Genomic DNA, 15,543 nt, shown 5'->3' on the forward strand with positions numbered 1-15,543 from the left:
TGAGCTTGTATTCACTGGAATTGAGGATGAGAGGGGATCTTATAGAAACATATAAGATTATTAAGGGATTGGACACAGTTTAAGAATAGGGGTAGGCCATTTAGAACTGAGATGAGGAAAAACATTTTGACCCAGAGAGTTGTGAATTTGTGGAATTCCCTGCCTCAGAAGGCAGTGGGGGCCGATTCACTGGGTGCATTCAAAAGAGAGAGCTCTTAGGGTTAGCGGAGTCAGGGGATATGGGGAGAAGGCAGGAACGAGGTACTGATTGGGGATGATCAGCCATGATCACATTGAATGGCGGTGCTGGCTCTAAGGGCCGAATGGCCTACTCCTGCACCTATTGTCTATGTATCTATGTAATCCATATCCCTCTATTATGACAAATCGACTTTCTTGTTGTTGGCAAAAACTTTCTGTAAATCCTCAGTTGTTGGCAAACTAAGGACAGGGTAACTTTGCACATTAAAGAAAACATAATGGGTCATGTCAGCTGACCTGTCACTGGCTGGCTATTGTCTATGTACATACTGCCGCAACCCATAATTTCATCCTCAACTGTCCTTGCTAAATGCCTGATGGAATATGGTGGGCAGCTTGCGTGATAAATACAGTGCAGTACAGTCGTCAACTGCCGTTACTAAAGACTATGACATGATCATTGCAGCACAGAAGGTTTAATTATGCTGAGGCAAAGACTCATTGGCTGGTAGATCAAGAGCAGGAGATCCTACACATCTCTGAAAAGCATGACATTTTCCTTTGAACTGCTCTGCGAATTTCTTGAGGAATGATTGAAAAGAACAAGCTAATACAGATTTAGCAACACATATTGGTTTCTTCATTGGGAAAAATACCTTCATTATGCCCAAGTTTAAATTCAGGTTCATTGTCATATACATGAGATACAAGGAACTTCTGATGCTGGTGTACAAAACAAAGACACAAAGTGCTGGAGTAAGACATTGTGGTTATGGCGTGAGAGGAGAGGAGGGGGGGGGGGGGGGGACACAGTCTCGTAAGTGATAGGTGGATACAGGTGTTTTTTTAATAAGTTGGACGGATCAAAAGGCAAGAGGTGACTTTTGTCATGTTCGAGAGTCCAGCAAGACACAGGTCCAATGAAAAATCTCACTTTCACCAGCATCACAGGCACATAGACAAACACAAAAAAAACAAATTATACATAAATTACACAAAGCATATAAAAATAGTGAGAACTGCAACAAAACAAAACATTAGTGCAAAAAACAAGTTAATAGTATTGGAAGATGTGGGCAGTAGTGTTGTGTTGTCATGGTGGAGTTAGGGTTGGAAGATTTAAATGTTTCAATTTGTTCCCATAATGGAATACTTTAAGTGCTCTATGGTAGAACTGGATGATCGGGCATGAGTAATTTTGTATGGTAGAATAAGATGCAAACACCCTTATGTTGAAATGAACTGTTAGCTTAATTTTAATTCTGTTTCATTGCATCCAAGGTCATAATGCAACTTTGCTCTTGCGGGTATGGTAGGCTGTTAGAGCTTTTATTTGCTTGTAACTAGATTTATTTCCATCTTGACATGCAAAAAGCAATAGCATTTCCCATTTGAATTCAGAATTCACAGAAAACATTAGTTTGAAACAATTGACATTGATAATGCGGTAACTTTATTTTGTTGCCACCGTCTGCTGCTTTGCTGGCATGATTGTTAAGAGTGAGAGAACAGAATGTTAATCTTAGATAGTTTCTAGCAACCATAGTCCTTGCATTTGCCCACGCTTTAGAACTGTGTGCACTAATTGTTCCTGGCTTTATCAATGCTTTGATAACATTTTCCAACATTATTGTTGATACTTGTACCATTAACCATGGAGAATTCAATGTTCATGCCGTTAGATAGTAAGCTATTTACAGATGCGCCAGAGAAAGCATTTTATCGGGATGCATCACAGCATGGTTTGGGAACAGCTCCATACAAGACCACAAGAAATTGCAGAGTTGTGCGTGAGGCCCAGACAATCACACAAATCACTCACTCTCACTTCATCTACATTTCATGCTGCCTCAGCACTGCCACCAGCATAATCAAAGACCGGTCTCACCCCGATCACTCCATTCACCCCTCTCCCATCAGGCAAGAGGTACAGAAGTTTGAAAATGCATACCTCCCGATTCAGAGACAGTTTCTTCCCAGTTGCTATCGGGCATCTGAACCATCCTCTCATCGATTGGAGTGTGGTCCTGATCTCCAATCAACCTCATTGGAGACCTTTGAACTATCTTTAATCGATCTTTATCTTGCACTAAATATTGTACTTTTTATTCTTTATCTGTACACTGTGAATGTAATCTTGTCTAGTCTTTTTGAAGATAGACACTAAATGCTGGAGTAACTCAGTGGGACAGGCAGCCTCTCTGAATAGAATGAATGGGTGGTGGTTTGGGTCGAGACCCTTCTTCAGGCTGAGAGTCAAGGGAGATATAGAAGGGTAAGGTGTGAAAATGAGAGATCAAAGTGGATGAAGAACAAAGAAAACGTTGAATGAATCATTGTTAGCTGAGAGGAAGGTGACAACAAGGCATGCAATCAGTAAAATTTAATCAGGAGGACAGTGAAACTAGTCGGAGGACTAGGATGGGGAAGGGATGGAGAAAGGGAAACAAGTTGAAGTTAGAGAAGTCAATATTCTTTGACTGGATAGCACTCAACGAAAAACCTTATTGCTGCATCTGTACAAATGACACTAATAAACTAAACTAGATAATTGTGTATATTTCTATTACTTTATCAAAGTATTCCGTTTTTATAATTTATCTTTAACAAATCCCTGCTAGCTAATTGTATAATATTTTTACAAATGAGTCTTAATTATGACCTTGACAATAGTCTCATTTTTTCTTGCAGTGGTGTTAGACTAGTTGGCCTGTACATGCTAAGTTTGTCTCTGCTCTTAGAATGGCCATTTACCATTTGCATTGTGGACTTATTTAGTTCTGAGTAGAATTGGAAAGGGATCAGATTGAGATTCGTAAATTTATATTTCAGGAAGTAATCAGAACAAAGAAATAGAATATTCCAAGCCAATTGATTTTAACTATTAAATGATTTCTCATGTTTATTTCATTAACAAACCTGTATCCTCACATATTAATTATTCTGAAATAACCTGATTTATTTTTGTGTGACAAAGTTGATAGTAAATGCTACTAATTTTATGGAGTAATATTTTATCAAACATTGGGTATGTTTAAATATAACAATCTTTCATTTAATGTTACAGATAATGTGACTTTAAATATAGATGGTGTACTATATTTAAGAATAATGGATCCATACAAGGTAATACAAATTATGCTTGTAATCTTTTTACTCATTTTCTTCTTAAATTAAATATCACAACTTCAAGCTTATGTGTATCTATGCAGCATTATAACGCTACCTGTTTTATGATGAGTTAGATATTTGAGCATGTCACAATTTATACGGTCTTTCCTCTGTCGCAAATTACTGTATGCCTCAGATTTTGAATTGATCACAAAACTGCTAATTTTGTAGTGTTATAAGACAGCACAAAGACCTCAAGATGTGATATTTGATGGTGAGGCATAAGCCCTACAATGTAAATTGAGGAAAAAAACATTCTGGGCAGACATGGGGAATCAAGAACCAGAGGACATAGGTTTAAGGTGAGGGGGGAAAGATTTAATAGGAACCTGAGGGGGCAACTTTTTACACAGAGGGTGGTGGGTATATGTAGTTGAGGCTGGTACGATCACAACATTTAAAATACATTTAGGCAGGTACATTGATGGGATAGATGTAGGATATGGGCCAAACGCAGGCAGGTGGGACTAGTCTAGATGCTAGTTGGTCGGTGTGGGCAAGTTGGGCCGAAGGGCCTATTTCCACACTGTATAACTCTACAGTCCTGTTCTATGCTACTGTTACCATCTGAGTTACCATCTATCATGTAAAACCACTGTATGATCTCGAGTGCCTCTCGTAGATCTCTTGGTACTATTGAAGAAGAGCAAAGAAGCTATCCTTGTCATATTCGGTTTCTAAATTTCAGCCAGTATTACAAAAATTAACAGGTTATCTAGTTGCCATCTCATTACCGGCTTGAGAGCTTGGTTGCCATATTTCCTGTATTAACTATACTTCAGATTTATTGGTGCCACTAATATTACTGGTTTGAGCTGCACTTGCCCTATTTCAAATTAGAGTATTAAGTGCGTTTGGAGTGAATCTCAACGTACATGCGGTAAGATATGTCTGGGAGGATCGTAATTCAATAAGCAAGGAAATATATTGTTATGGTAGATAAAAATGCTGGAGAAACTCAGTGGGTAAGGCAGCATCTATGGAGCGAAGGAAATATGCAACGTTTCGGGTCGAAACCCTTCTTCAGACTTCAGACTATAATATATTGTTATACAAGTTTTGCTGCTGTCTCCTCAGAAAATGACCAGTTACTATGCAGTTGATCATGCAATCAAGTTAAAATCAAGTGCAATAGAGCAAAGGGGAGGATACAGAGTGCAGAATAGAGTTCTCAGCATTGTAACACATCAGTTGCATAGATAATCCACAATGGGGTAGAGATGAATCGAACAGTAACCCCAGTTTATGGAAGGATTGTTCAGAAGCTTGAGAACAAAGGGGATGTTTCTCATCACTACACTACTCATTCGAATAACCATTCGCTTCCTCTGTTCCAAATGCATAACAACGGCTAATCCAATCTTTCTTCATTGCTACAATTTCCCAATCCCCCAAAATATCCTCAATAATATCCGTTGCAACCTTTTTGGTGTAATCACACCATTCCTGTAATGTGGTGGCCCGAACTGCACACATTACTTAGCAGTCACCTTAGCATTGTATGAAGTTCAAGCATAACCTCCAAGGTCTTGTATTCTGTGACTTGACCAACAGGCAAGCATCCTATGTGCATTTTTTTCACCTATAATCTTCTCAGGATCTATTCCTTCACTGTACAAAATATCCTCCCACTTATTGTATCCGTGCTTCGGTGCTTTTGCCAAATGCATGACCCCACATTTCTGTAGATTAAATTTCATTTGCCTTTTTTCTGTCCGAGTGATCAGACCATCTATGTCTCCCAGCACTCTTAAGCTTTCATCCTCATTGTCAACCACATATTACTTTTCCTATTGCCTGTCATAAAATAGAGAGACAGAGTGCTGGAGTAACTCAGCGGGACAGGCAGCATTCCTGGAGAACATGGATAGGTGACGTTTTGGGTCGGGACCCTTCTTCAGACCGATTGTAGGGGTGGGGGGGGGGGGGAGGGGGGAAGGAAGATATGGAAAAGGAGGGGCTGGACACTTTTTAATGATTAATTGGATGAATTATATTGGTTTGCAGTGATTAAAATAATATCTTATTTCTTATTCCTCTATTTCAGTCAAGTTATGGAGTTGAAGATCCCGAGTATGCTGTTACACAGTTGGCCCAAACGACCATGAGATCAGAACTTGGGAAGCTCTCGTTGGACAGTGTTTTTAGGGTGAATGACATAGTTTAATTTCTCCTTTTTTATAGTGGTTTATCTGTTGCTGTTATTAACATATCTGCTGCAAAGAAAGTGGGTGCTGTCCTACCCTTTGGAGTATGGATGGGAAAATTCAGCTCCACTGGTCTTTTCAGGTGAAAACAATGAAGGAATAGTGACAAATGGCCATCAAAATGAAAGGCAGCTTTGAATGAAAGATGGTTGATGATGTGCCTATGATATTGCAACTTCTAATTAGTGAGATTTGCAAGGTTGGTGATGGTGGACATGGTTAGGATGATGCCTGTATTTCATCATGTGGAACAAATGTGCTGCAGTCAAAAAGATACAAGCGAATGATTAGTAATCTAGAAGCCTGGAACAAAGGCCCAGAGACATGCAACGCAGCAGATGATGAATTGTAATGCATTTCATTAAAGAACTAGAATTAATAATGATGATTGAGATACTACCAAATTGTTATTAAAATCCCAGATGGTTCACTTGTGCCCTTCAGTTTGAGGACATTGTCTGTCCTCAGCTGATCTGGTCTTTATGAGATTTTAAATCAACAGCAATATGGTGTGCTCTTTATTTCCTCGGAGTAACTAACTCATTTTAACAAAAAGATTGGACAAATTATTCATTACAATTAGCTAGCCCATAACCACAGCTTTAATGTGACTTGTTCAGTGAGGTATCTGGTATTTGTGCAGCAGAGAGGGAACATCCCCAGAGATTTTTGCTTCATGGCTCGAAGCATGTCTTTGCATTTCCCAGGACATTCTGCATGTTTAAGTAAAGCACCAGCCTCAATGACAAAATTCACAATTAAAAGGAGCAAGATTATGTCCAGTCTTAATTACCAAGTCTGACAAACAGCAGGAGTTCTTTGTCTATTTTTCCTGAAATCAATTTCAAAATACAGAACAGCTTTCTCACATAGTTTACAGAATTCATAAACAGCCACATTGAACCAGCTCATAACTTTGTCGTTATGATGATTTCATTTAAATTATAGAACCCAAATGACAATGAAAATTGATCTTTTTGAAAGACATTCTTAATGACTGATTAACCAATTTTACTAAATACTAATAACAATGGGAAAACGTCCCAATTGAGCCAAACATAAAAGCTCTCATCATCATAATAACATTTTATCTTGTAATTCTCAAATAAAACAAAGGTATTGTAAATACTGTAATTCCAACCATTTAAGTTGATGTGCAATCTGATGGTTCATTTGCATGTCGTATTGAAGACTAAATATCTCTTTCATTGTTTTGCAGGAAAGGGAGGTATTGAATATGAATATGGTTACTCAAATAAATCAAGCTGCAGATACCTGGGGAATCCGCTGCTTGAGATACGAGATCAAGGATATCCATGTTCCACCTAAAGTGAAGGAAGCCATGCAGATGCAAGTATGTATGAGCTTTGTGGTTTTCTATAAGAAGAAAAAAAAACAGATCCATTAAATATTCTTTGGCTGGGAGTTTAATATTCATGGGGAAATATGAAGGAGGGAGCAATCATGCACAACCAATTTTAGAATAATTACTATGTTTTATTTACTTTAACTTTTCAACAAAGGATTTTAGGAAAACAATTATTCTGCTTAAATATCATTCGTGTTTATTCCAAGATGTTTTTTCTTCATACTTTGCATTCTTCCCTCTCCATTTTCCATCATTAGTTCTCCCTGGGCCACATACTGACCCACAGTGGAGAAGGAAGCTGGTCACCTGCTTCAAAGCTCCCCAATGATGATCCACATACAGCCCTGCCACAAAGATGCTCATGAAAACAAGAGTTCTGTGTTTACCAAAGTGTTCCCTCCTTCTTGATGAAAGAACATTTGCAATCATGTTCACACTCTTCCCCGCTTGCTTCACAGTTGATCATTAATGTACATGGCATTCCTGAGGCAACGTCTGTCTAAATTAGTAGGTATCAATGTTCCCGACTACAAATTGTAACAACATATGCGTCACTTAAGTAGATTGAATAGATTTGGAACAGGTAATTTTGTGCTGTATTATTTTTGTATTAATATGTAAAGATATCTGTCTGACATCTAATTTGAGGTTGTACAGAGAATATGGATTGTTCATTTGATTGAATTTTTTTAGGTTGAAGCTGAAAGGAAAAAACGTGCCACGGTGCTGGAATCTGAAGGGGCCAGAGAAGCTGAAATCAATATTGCTGAAGGGAAAAAACAGTCTCGAATCCTGGCTTCTGAGGCAACAAAAGCAGAAACGATCAACCAAGCAGCAGGTCAGCTCTTAACTGATGATTAGTTTTTAATCATCTTGCTACGTCTCCAACATGCACAGAGGATTTTTGTAAATTGAAGATTGTAATTCGATTGCTTCTGAAGTATTTTGAAAAATAATTTTATACACTACTGGACTAAGTGGGACCCGTTGCGTCCCTGTCACACGGGAGGCCTGGTCTCCCAATGCAACCCGTTCCCCAATGTAATATTCCACCAATCACCCGTTCCCCCAATGCAACCCATCCCCCCAACGCAATATTGCACCACTAATGCATAACCCCAACTGCACAGGCACGGCTCAATTCCCCTCATCCCCAGCACACCCTCCTCCTCCCTCTTCTTTCTCCTCTCCTCCTCCACTCCCCCAATCCCTCCCTCACCTCTCCCTCCCTCTCCTTTCCCCTACCATCAATCACTCCCTCCCAATCCCTCCCTCCAAAGCAGCATCTGCAGTTCCTTCATCCACAGGTCATTCATTGTTAGCTGTGGTTTAGATCCCATTGACGATTGGTCCAGTTTACATCGTGTGTGTGTGCACGCGAGTTACTCAAACTCCATGCAAACTGCTCGGCCACCCTGTAACCCGATTCTCCCTCCCTCCCTCCCTCTGCCCACTCCGGCTCGGCCGCCGCTCAGCCCGTTCCCGTCCAGCCCGTTTGCCCACTGCTGCCACTCGGCTCGTCTCCGCCCGCCCGCTGCTGCCGCTTGGCACGTGCCCACCCGCCAATCTGTCTGCCTGCTCGCTGCCGCCACCGGGCCACATGGGAGTGGGGGGATGGAGTTGGTGTTTGTCACGGTGCGCACCACGAGTTTCGAAGAGCTGGTGGAGAAGATCTCCTCCGAGAGGGCCGTGAGGGTGAGTTACCACAATTGTGGCGGCGGAGGAGACGGACCCGAGGGGGACGGGTAGACGGGACCGCCATTGCCGCAGAGGGCGGACGGGGGAGAGGGGTGAGTAATGAGGGAGAGAGAGACGGGACCAGGGCCTCCGCTGAATTCCCCCCCGAGGCCGTCGCCAGCGGTGAGGGAGATGATAGGCAAGTTACTGTGAGGAGGGGAGAGAGGAGTTCAGCAAAGAAGCACAGGCTCTGTGGAATCCCACAGCTGGAATGAGCGCGCAGGGGATGGGAGGGGCGCTCAAGCGAGCGGGGCTTCGCGGGCTGCGCCGGCTGTGAGGAGAAAGTTCAGTGGTAGCGGAACGGAGCTGTAGAATCTTTGTTCTGCAGAACTTCTCGATCTTTCTACGCCTTTAATCCACAGTGGCGGGGGGGCGGGGCAGGACGCAAGTGGGCCTGGATTGGTGGGCATGTGGGCATTGTGACGTCAGCAGCTGGTGAGCGGCGTTTATATTTTAAAATTTGAGTTTTGTGAACAATTTTATTCAAAATCGGGAAGTAATTGACCAAGGATGAGAGAGAGAGAGAGAGAGAGACGCGCACACACACACACACACCCACACACACAATATAGACAATAGGTGCAGGAGTAGGCCATTCGGACCTTCGAGCCAGCACCGCCATTTTATGTGATCATGGCTGATCATCCCCAATCAGTACCCCATTTCTGCCTTCTCCCCATATCCCCTGACTCCATTATTTTTAAGAGGCCTATCTAGCTCTCTCTTGAAAGCATCCAGAGAACCTGCCTCCACTGCCCTCTGAGGCAGCGAATTCCACAGACTCACCACTCTCTGTGAGAAAGTGTTTCCTCGTCTCCGTTCTAAATGGCTTACTTCTTATTCTTAAACTGTGGCCCCTGGTTCTGGACTCCCCCAACATCGGGAACATGTTTCCTGCCTCTAGCGGGTCCAAACCCCTAACAATCTTATATGTTTCAATGAGATGCCCTCTCATCCTTCTAAACTCCTAGTGTACAAGCCCAGCTGCTCCATTCTCTCAGCATATGACAGTCCCGCCATCCCGGGAATTAACCTTGTAAACCTACGCTGCACTCCCTCAATAACAAGAATGTCCGTCCTCAAATTAGGGGATTAAAACTGCACACAGTAATCTTGTTGTGGTCTCACTAGGGCTCTGTACAACTGCAAAAGTGATACATAATAGTTGTTCTTTAGAATTATTGTTACTGGGTTAGAAACTCACAACTTTTTTTCACTATTTCATAGTGGGATTAATAATGGGAGCAGGGTGACTTTATTTTTATGGTGCTCCTGTCAAATAATTCTGTTTTTGTCATCCACTTACCAATGACATCAACTGTTTGTTCCATCTGGCATCACATCTCTCCTAGTTAAAGAGGAAATAAGTTAACAAATTAGGCATATTTGTTGGTAAAATTGGATTGATGCTTAAAATGGAGCTGCTCATGTCATTCTCCTATCTTGTGCGTAATATTTTATATTCCAATCTTTTAACTTTCACAGGCGAAGCCAATGCAGTCATCGTTCAAGCAAAAGCAAAAGCACAATCTATTAATATGCTCTCTGAAGTCCTTAGTCAACAAGTAAGATGAAGTGAATCAGAGAATAAAATTGTAAAGGATTCAGTCCTGGTTTTGTTGCAGTAGAGTGAAAATAGATTATTAATCAACTTTTTTTTTTTCACCTTATGCAATTAACAGTGCGGAAGTCAAGCAGCATCATTGAGTGTGGCAGAGCAGTATGTATCTGCCTTTAACAACCTGGCCAAGCAGAGCAATACAATTCTACTTCCGGCAAACACAGGTGATGTCACCAGCATGGTGTCACAGGTAAGAGGTCTATTGTCACTTTTAGGTTTTTATAAGGTGATCCATCTTCTAGTAGTTTTTTAATTGTTCATTTCCTGGATATGGGCATCACTGTCAAGGCCATCATTTTTACCCTGAAGAAGGTGGTGCGTGTAAACTTGTATTAGATTTTAATTTGACACCCTCTCATTGGAATAGACTGATGTATGCAATTGAAGTACAGATCATTTTTATCAGACCCCAAGAAAAAGATTAAAGAGCTGATTAACATTTCTTTGGTCAGCTTAAGAATGGTAATTGGCCAAAGAGGAAATATAAATGCTTGATTACAGTTGTGAGAATGACATTGAGATAATGGTTAAGTAATTGCCCTGCCTAGTAAAGCAAGAAATAACACCAAGAAGACTTGGATTGATACAAATACATCTATTGATGCTCCTGAACACATCATCAGTGACCTGGGGTCATTGGGTGTTTCGGGTCTTTCAACATCAGACACCCTCACCCAGGTGACCCAGCCGTGGTTGATCAGACCACGACGTGTTCAGGTGGCATTCGCTCCTCCCCATTGACCTTCTCTCCTGATCCAGAGCCATCTCGAGGCCTTCTCCGCTGCCTCTGTGATGTTCTTGATGGCTCTGCTCCTCGCCACTCCGTTGTTGCCCAGTGCACAAAGTGATGGAAGCTGATTAAGGATACGTTTAAAAGAGGTGTAGACTTGGATAGGCTGGGTGAGTGGGCAAATGCATGGCAGATGCAGTATAATGTGGATAAATGTGAGGTTATCCACTTTGGTGGCAAAAACAGGAAAGTAGACTATTATCTGAATGGTGGCCGATTAGGAAAAGGGGAGATGCAACGAGACCTGGGTGTCATGGTACACCAGTCATTGAAAGTAGGCATGCAGGTGCAGCAGGCAGTGAAGAAAGCGAATGGTAGATTAGCATTCAAAGCAAAAGGATTTGAGTATAGGAGCAGGTAGGTTCTACTGCAGTTGTACATGGTCTTGGTGAGACCACACCTGGAGTATTGCATACAGTTTTGGTCTCCTAATCTGAGGAAGGACATTCTTGCCATAGAGGGAGTACAGAGAAGGTTCACCAGACTGATTCCTGGGATGTCAGGACTTTCATATGAAGAAAGACTGGATAGACTCGGCTTGTACTCGCTAGAATTTAGAAGATTGAGGGGGGATCCTATAGGAACGTACAAAATTCTTAAGGGGTTGGACAGGCTAGATGCAGGAAGATTGTTCCCGATGTTGGGGAAGTCCAGAACAAGGGGTCACAGTTTAAGGATAATGGGGAAATCTTTTAGGGCTGAGATGAGAAAACATTTTTTACACAGAGAGTGGTGAATCTCTGGAATTCTCTGCCACAGAATGTAGTTGAGGCCAGTTCATTGGCTATATTTAAGAGGGAGTTAAATATAGTTAAGTGGCTAAAGGGATCAGGGGGTATGGAGAGAAAGCAGGTACAGGATACTGAGTTGGATGATCAGCCGGGAACATATTGAATGGATAGACGGGCCGAATGGCCTACTCCTGCACCTATTTTCTATGTTTCTATTATACAGATAACTTTATTTCAGCTGTTTAACTGGAGGCAAACTGCTTAAGCAAATGGCATAATGCAAAATCTGTTCCAGTGAGGAATAGAAAAATGGTTAGTGGATAAACAGAGGACATGTAGCTTCATGAGATTTTAAAAGAGCCTCATGACGAAAATGGAGAGGAAATACTGAATTATATATATTGTTGAAAGGAAGGAAGAAATTAGTCAGATCACTGTTGAGTAAGAATGCAGGTTACCATGAACATTAAATAAAATATCAAGAGTTTTCATAAACACAGCTGAGAAGATGGGATTGCTCAAATGAATGGAGGAGATGACTCTTCCTACTTGTAAGATGCCTCTTAAAGTCAACTTCTGTTCAGTTTACTTGAATGACTCAGTGTCATATTTTGTTTGATAATCGTCCTGTAAGGTACTGTGTCTCTAGACCGCTTGAAGGGGTCTGGATAAGTTGAGGATCATATCCCAATAGCATTACTGTAATTTTCCAAACTCTTATGTAATAAATAGAAATTGTACCAAGAGAGTGAAAGATGGCAAATGTGAAAAGTTAATTAATGTGGAAATCTAAAGGCAATCAAAGGTGGCCCAGCGGTAGAATTGCTGCCTTACAGCGCTTACAGAACCAGAGACCCGGGTTCAATCCTAGCTACAGGTGCTTGTCTGTATTTGTACATTCTCCTCGTGTCCTGTGATCATGATCAGCCATGATCACAATGAATGGCGGTGCAGGCTCGAAGGGCCAAATGGTCTTCTCCTGCGCCTATTTTCTATGTTTCTATGTTTGTAGGTTAATTGGCTTGGTATAAATGTAAAAATTCTCCCCAGTGTAGGATGGTGTTAGTGTGCGGGGATCGCTGTTCGATGCGGACTCGGGGCCAAAGGGCCTGTTTCCACGCTGTATCTCTAAACTAAATTCAGCATGAGTTGTGGCTCAAACTAAATGTTCAAAAACTCTTGAATACTACAAACTACATAGCCATTTTCAAAAATAAAAGTTTTGAGGAAACTTTAAGTCAAAGGTAAACCAAAGAATCCAGGACTTAGCCTTGATCAGAAGCAAGTAATGATAAAATGAATGACCCAGATCATGATGACAGCAGACCGGAACCATCAGCAAGTTCTGGTGTGTCCTGGATTTACACCCTATAGTGTACAAATACTTAAACACAGATTCGATGCAAGGGTATTAGAAATAGGTTAACAAATTATGCTCCCCTATTAGTTTAGGTTTCATTTACTCACAAGTTTCTTTAAGTACTGGCAATTGTTTGAGAACTCAATTGTTATTCTTCATTTGATAACCTGGCGCAGTCTCAACAGACTGCGGACAGGCATGGGAGGAGCAAATCGAACATGCTGAAGTGGGGATATACTGAAGATGCGGCAGACTGCGAGTGCGGACGGGGCCTCCACACTATGGAGCAGCTCCTGAGCGGTGACGTGCTGCAAGACACATGCACTGTAAAGGACTTTGCAGAGGCCAACGACGTGGCACTAACATTTGCTCACTACTGGCAAACAGTTGTGTGATGACACAAAATAATAATAATTTGTGAGCTCAGATGGGAATGTTAATAAACGCATCCAAACCAAATATAATCCGGCATGTACAATTTCCAGCTGGATACAATGAAAAATAGTCCAAAATGGGAACCCTGACCCACGAATAATTAAGAACTGGGAATATCAACCACAGGTCCAATTGTCCTTGATTTCCCTGGGTGATATTTGTTAAATCACTCCAGATCAAATCTGGTAAAATGTCTTGCTCTGTAGAATTTACTGTACTGCAATTATTTGGTGAAATTTCAGTATTAAGGATTTTGTCATCAACCATATTGGTGCCTGAAATTTCTGATTTTTATGCCTTGTACTTCTAGGTATTTTCTGGTTGATCTGTATTTCATATGTTCATATTGTATGCTGTTGTTGCTTTGACTAGACTGCTATGTGTATTTAATGTTCATCTTTCTCCATTGTGCATGTCAAAGGCCATGGGAATTTACAGTGCTCTCACTAAACCGGAAGCAATGAAGGAGAAGCTGACAATGGATGCTGCTTATCCCAACAAATCACAACTGGTCAGTGGAAATCAGATATTCCATTCAGAGACATAACAAACTGAAATGTCTACTGAATGACAACAGAAATGGAAATTTCTAGTGAATGACAACAGAAATTGAAATTTCAGAATTTCACAGATTCTGACCTGAGATGAATATTTTAACAACAATTGTCACAACAATTTTATACTCATAGAAGAATTGATATTGTTTTCTGCCTGTATACTTATTCCTCCTGTTGAACTTCATCATGGATATAAGAAAAAAAATGGATGAATTGATTGCGATCAGTTTGTAAAATTTCCTGAGAAAGAAATTAAATGTTTAATTATTTCTTCTCCGCCCTCAAAACTAAATGTTTAGTGGTCTCAATATTTATTTTTTGCCATGCAACTATTCATATTGTTTACAACTGGGGATAAAGATGAACAGTTATTCTCTGTGGGAGATTACAACCTTCACGTGGTCCGCCCTGTTTCGACGAATGCAATCATCCTGGCGTGCACATTCAAGTAAGATCAAATAGAACAAGTTGTCCGACAACTTTAGGCTGTGCACGCCATACGCAAGAAGAAGAAGTTATTCTCTGGGATGATCGCAATGTGAGATGGTACTCTTGTCAGCAGAAGGTTTTGCCTGTGAAAGAGGAAAAGGTTAGAAAATGAAGAGAGCAGGGAAACTACCATTTATAACAAATGTAACGATAGTGAATAATCAATCAGATACAATTGTGAGAAAAGTATGCAGTTAAAATTCCAAGCAAATTTGACATGTAAATGAAAAGCAGACATTTTATAGCTCATTCTTGTGGATAACTTTTGAAACAGGAAATTAATAATACAGGTAGTTCAGGAACAATTGAAACGCATGCTAATTCAAGCATTACGTTATAATAAAATATTATTTATGCTGCAAATTTGAAATAATTAGTCTGTTCTAAATACTACAACTGCTTTGTTTCTATTTGGGGAAAGGCTATGGTGGCCTGGTGGTTGTTACTGGACCATTATCTTGGGCAGTGAATCTGGAGCTGCAGGTTTTGAATTCCATCGCAGCAATTGAGGAATTTAAGATGCAGTAATTAACTAAACGTGAGGGATAAAGCAGTCAGTAATGCTATCTACAAAACATAATCAAGTCCAATTGAGTTTATTGGCATATGCACAAGTATGGCAAAACAGGTGCAATGAAAATCTGGCTTGCGGCAGCATCACAGGCACATAGCCTCGGACAAGACACAAAAAAATATATTATACATAAATTAATTAGTAGGCATTGAAAAGAAAATGGCTGTTTTTAAAAAAAAACGTGTGCAAAATATACAGACAGTTTTTGCAAAGCCCCAAGGGAATCAATGGAAATGGGGATCGTGTAGGAAATTACCAGAAATGGGAAAAATATTGAACATTTCCCATTCTGAATTTAAAG

At 40.8% G+C, this 15,543-nt stretch overlaps 1 protein-coding gene across 1 annotated transcript in view; it reads left to right on the forward strand.

Moving 5' to 3' along the window:
- stoml2 (stomatin like 2) overlaps positions 1–14,456 on the forward strand; it is a 34,495-nt gene extending 20,039 nt beyond the window's left edge. Inside the window, exons 4-10 of the mRNA XM_033031167.1 lie at positions 3,269–3,327; positions 5,420–5,521; positions 6,799–6,933; positions 7,642–7,786; positions 10,171–10,250; positions 10,368–10,496; positions 14,044–14,456. Coding sequence (XP_032887058.1) covers positions 3,269–3,327; positions 5,420–5,521; positions 6,799–6,933; positions 7,642–7,786; positions 10,171–10,250; positions 10,368–10,496; positions 14,044–14,169 — 776 coding nt within the window. The 3' untranslated portion in view covers positions 14,170–14,456. The remainder of the gene's footprint in view (positions 1–3,268; positions 3,328–5,419; positions 5,522–6,798; positions 6,934–7,641; positions 7,787–10,170; positions 10,251–10,367; positions 10,497–14,043) is intronic.
- The last annotated feature ends 1,087 nt before the right edge of the window (positions 14,457–15,543 follow it).

The sequence above is a fragment of the Amblyraja radiata genome, chromosome 1, assembly GCF_010909765.2.
Source record: "Amblyraja radiata isolate CabotCenter1 chromosome 1, sAmbRad1.1.pri, whole genome shotgun sequence".
NCBI classification, from domain to species: Eukaryota; Metazoa; Chordata; class Chondrichthyes; order Rajiformes; family Rajidae; genus Amblyraja; species Amblyraja radiata.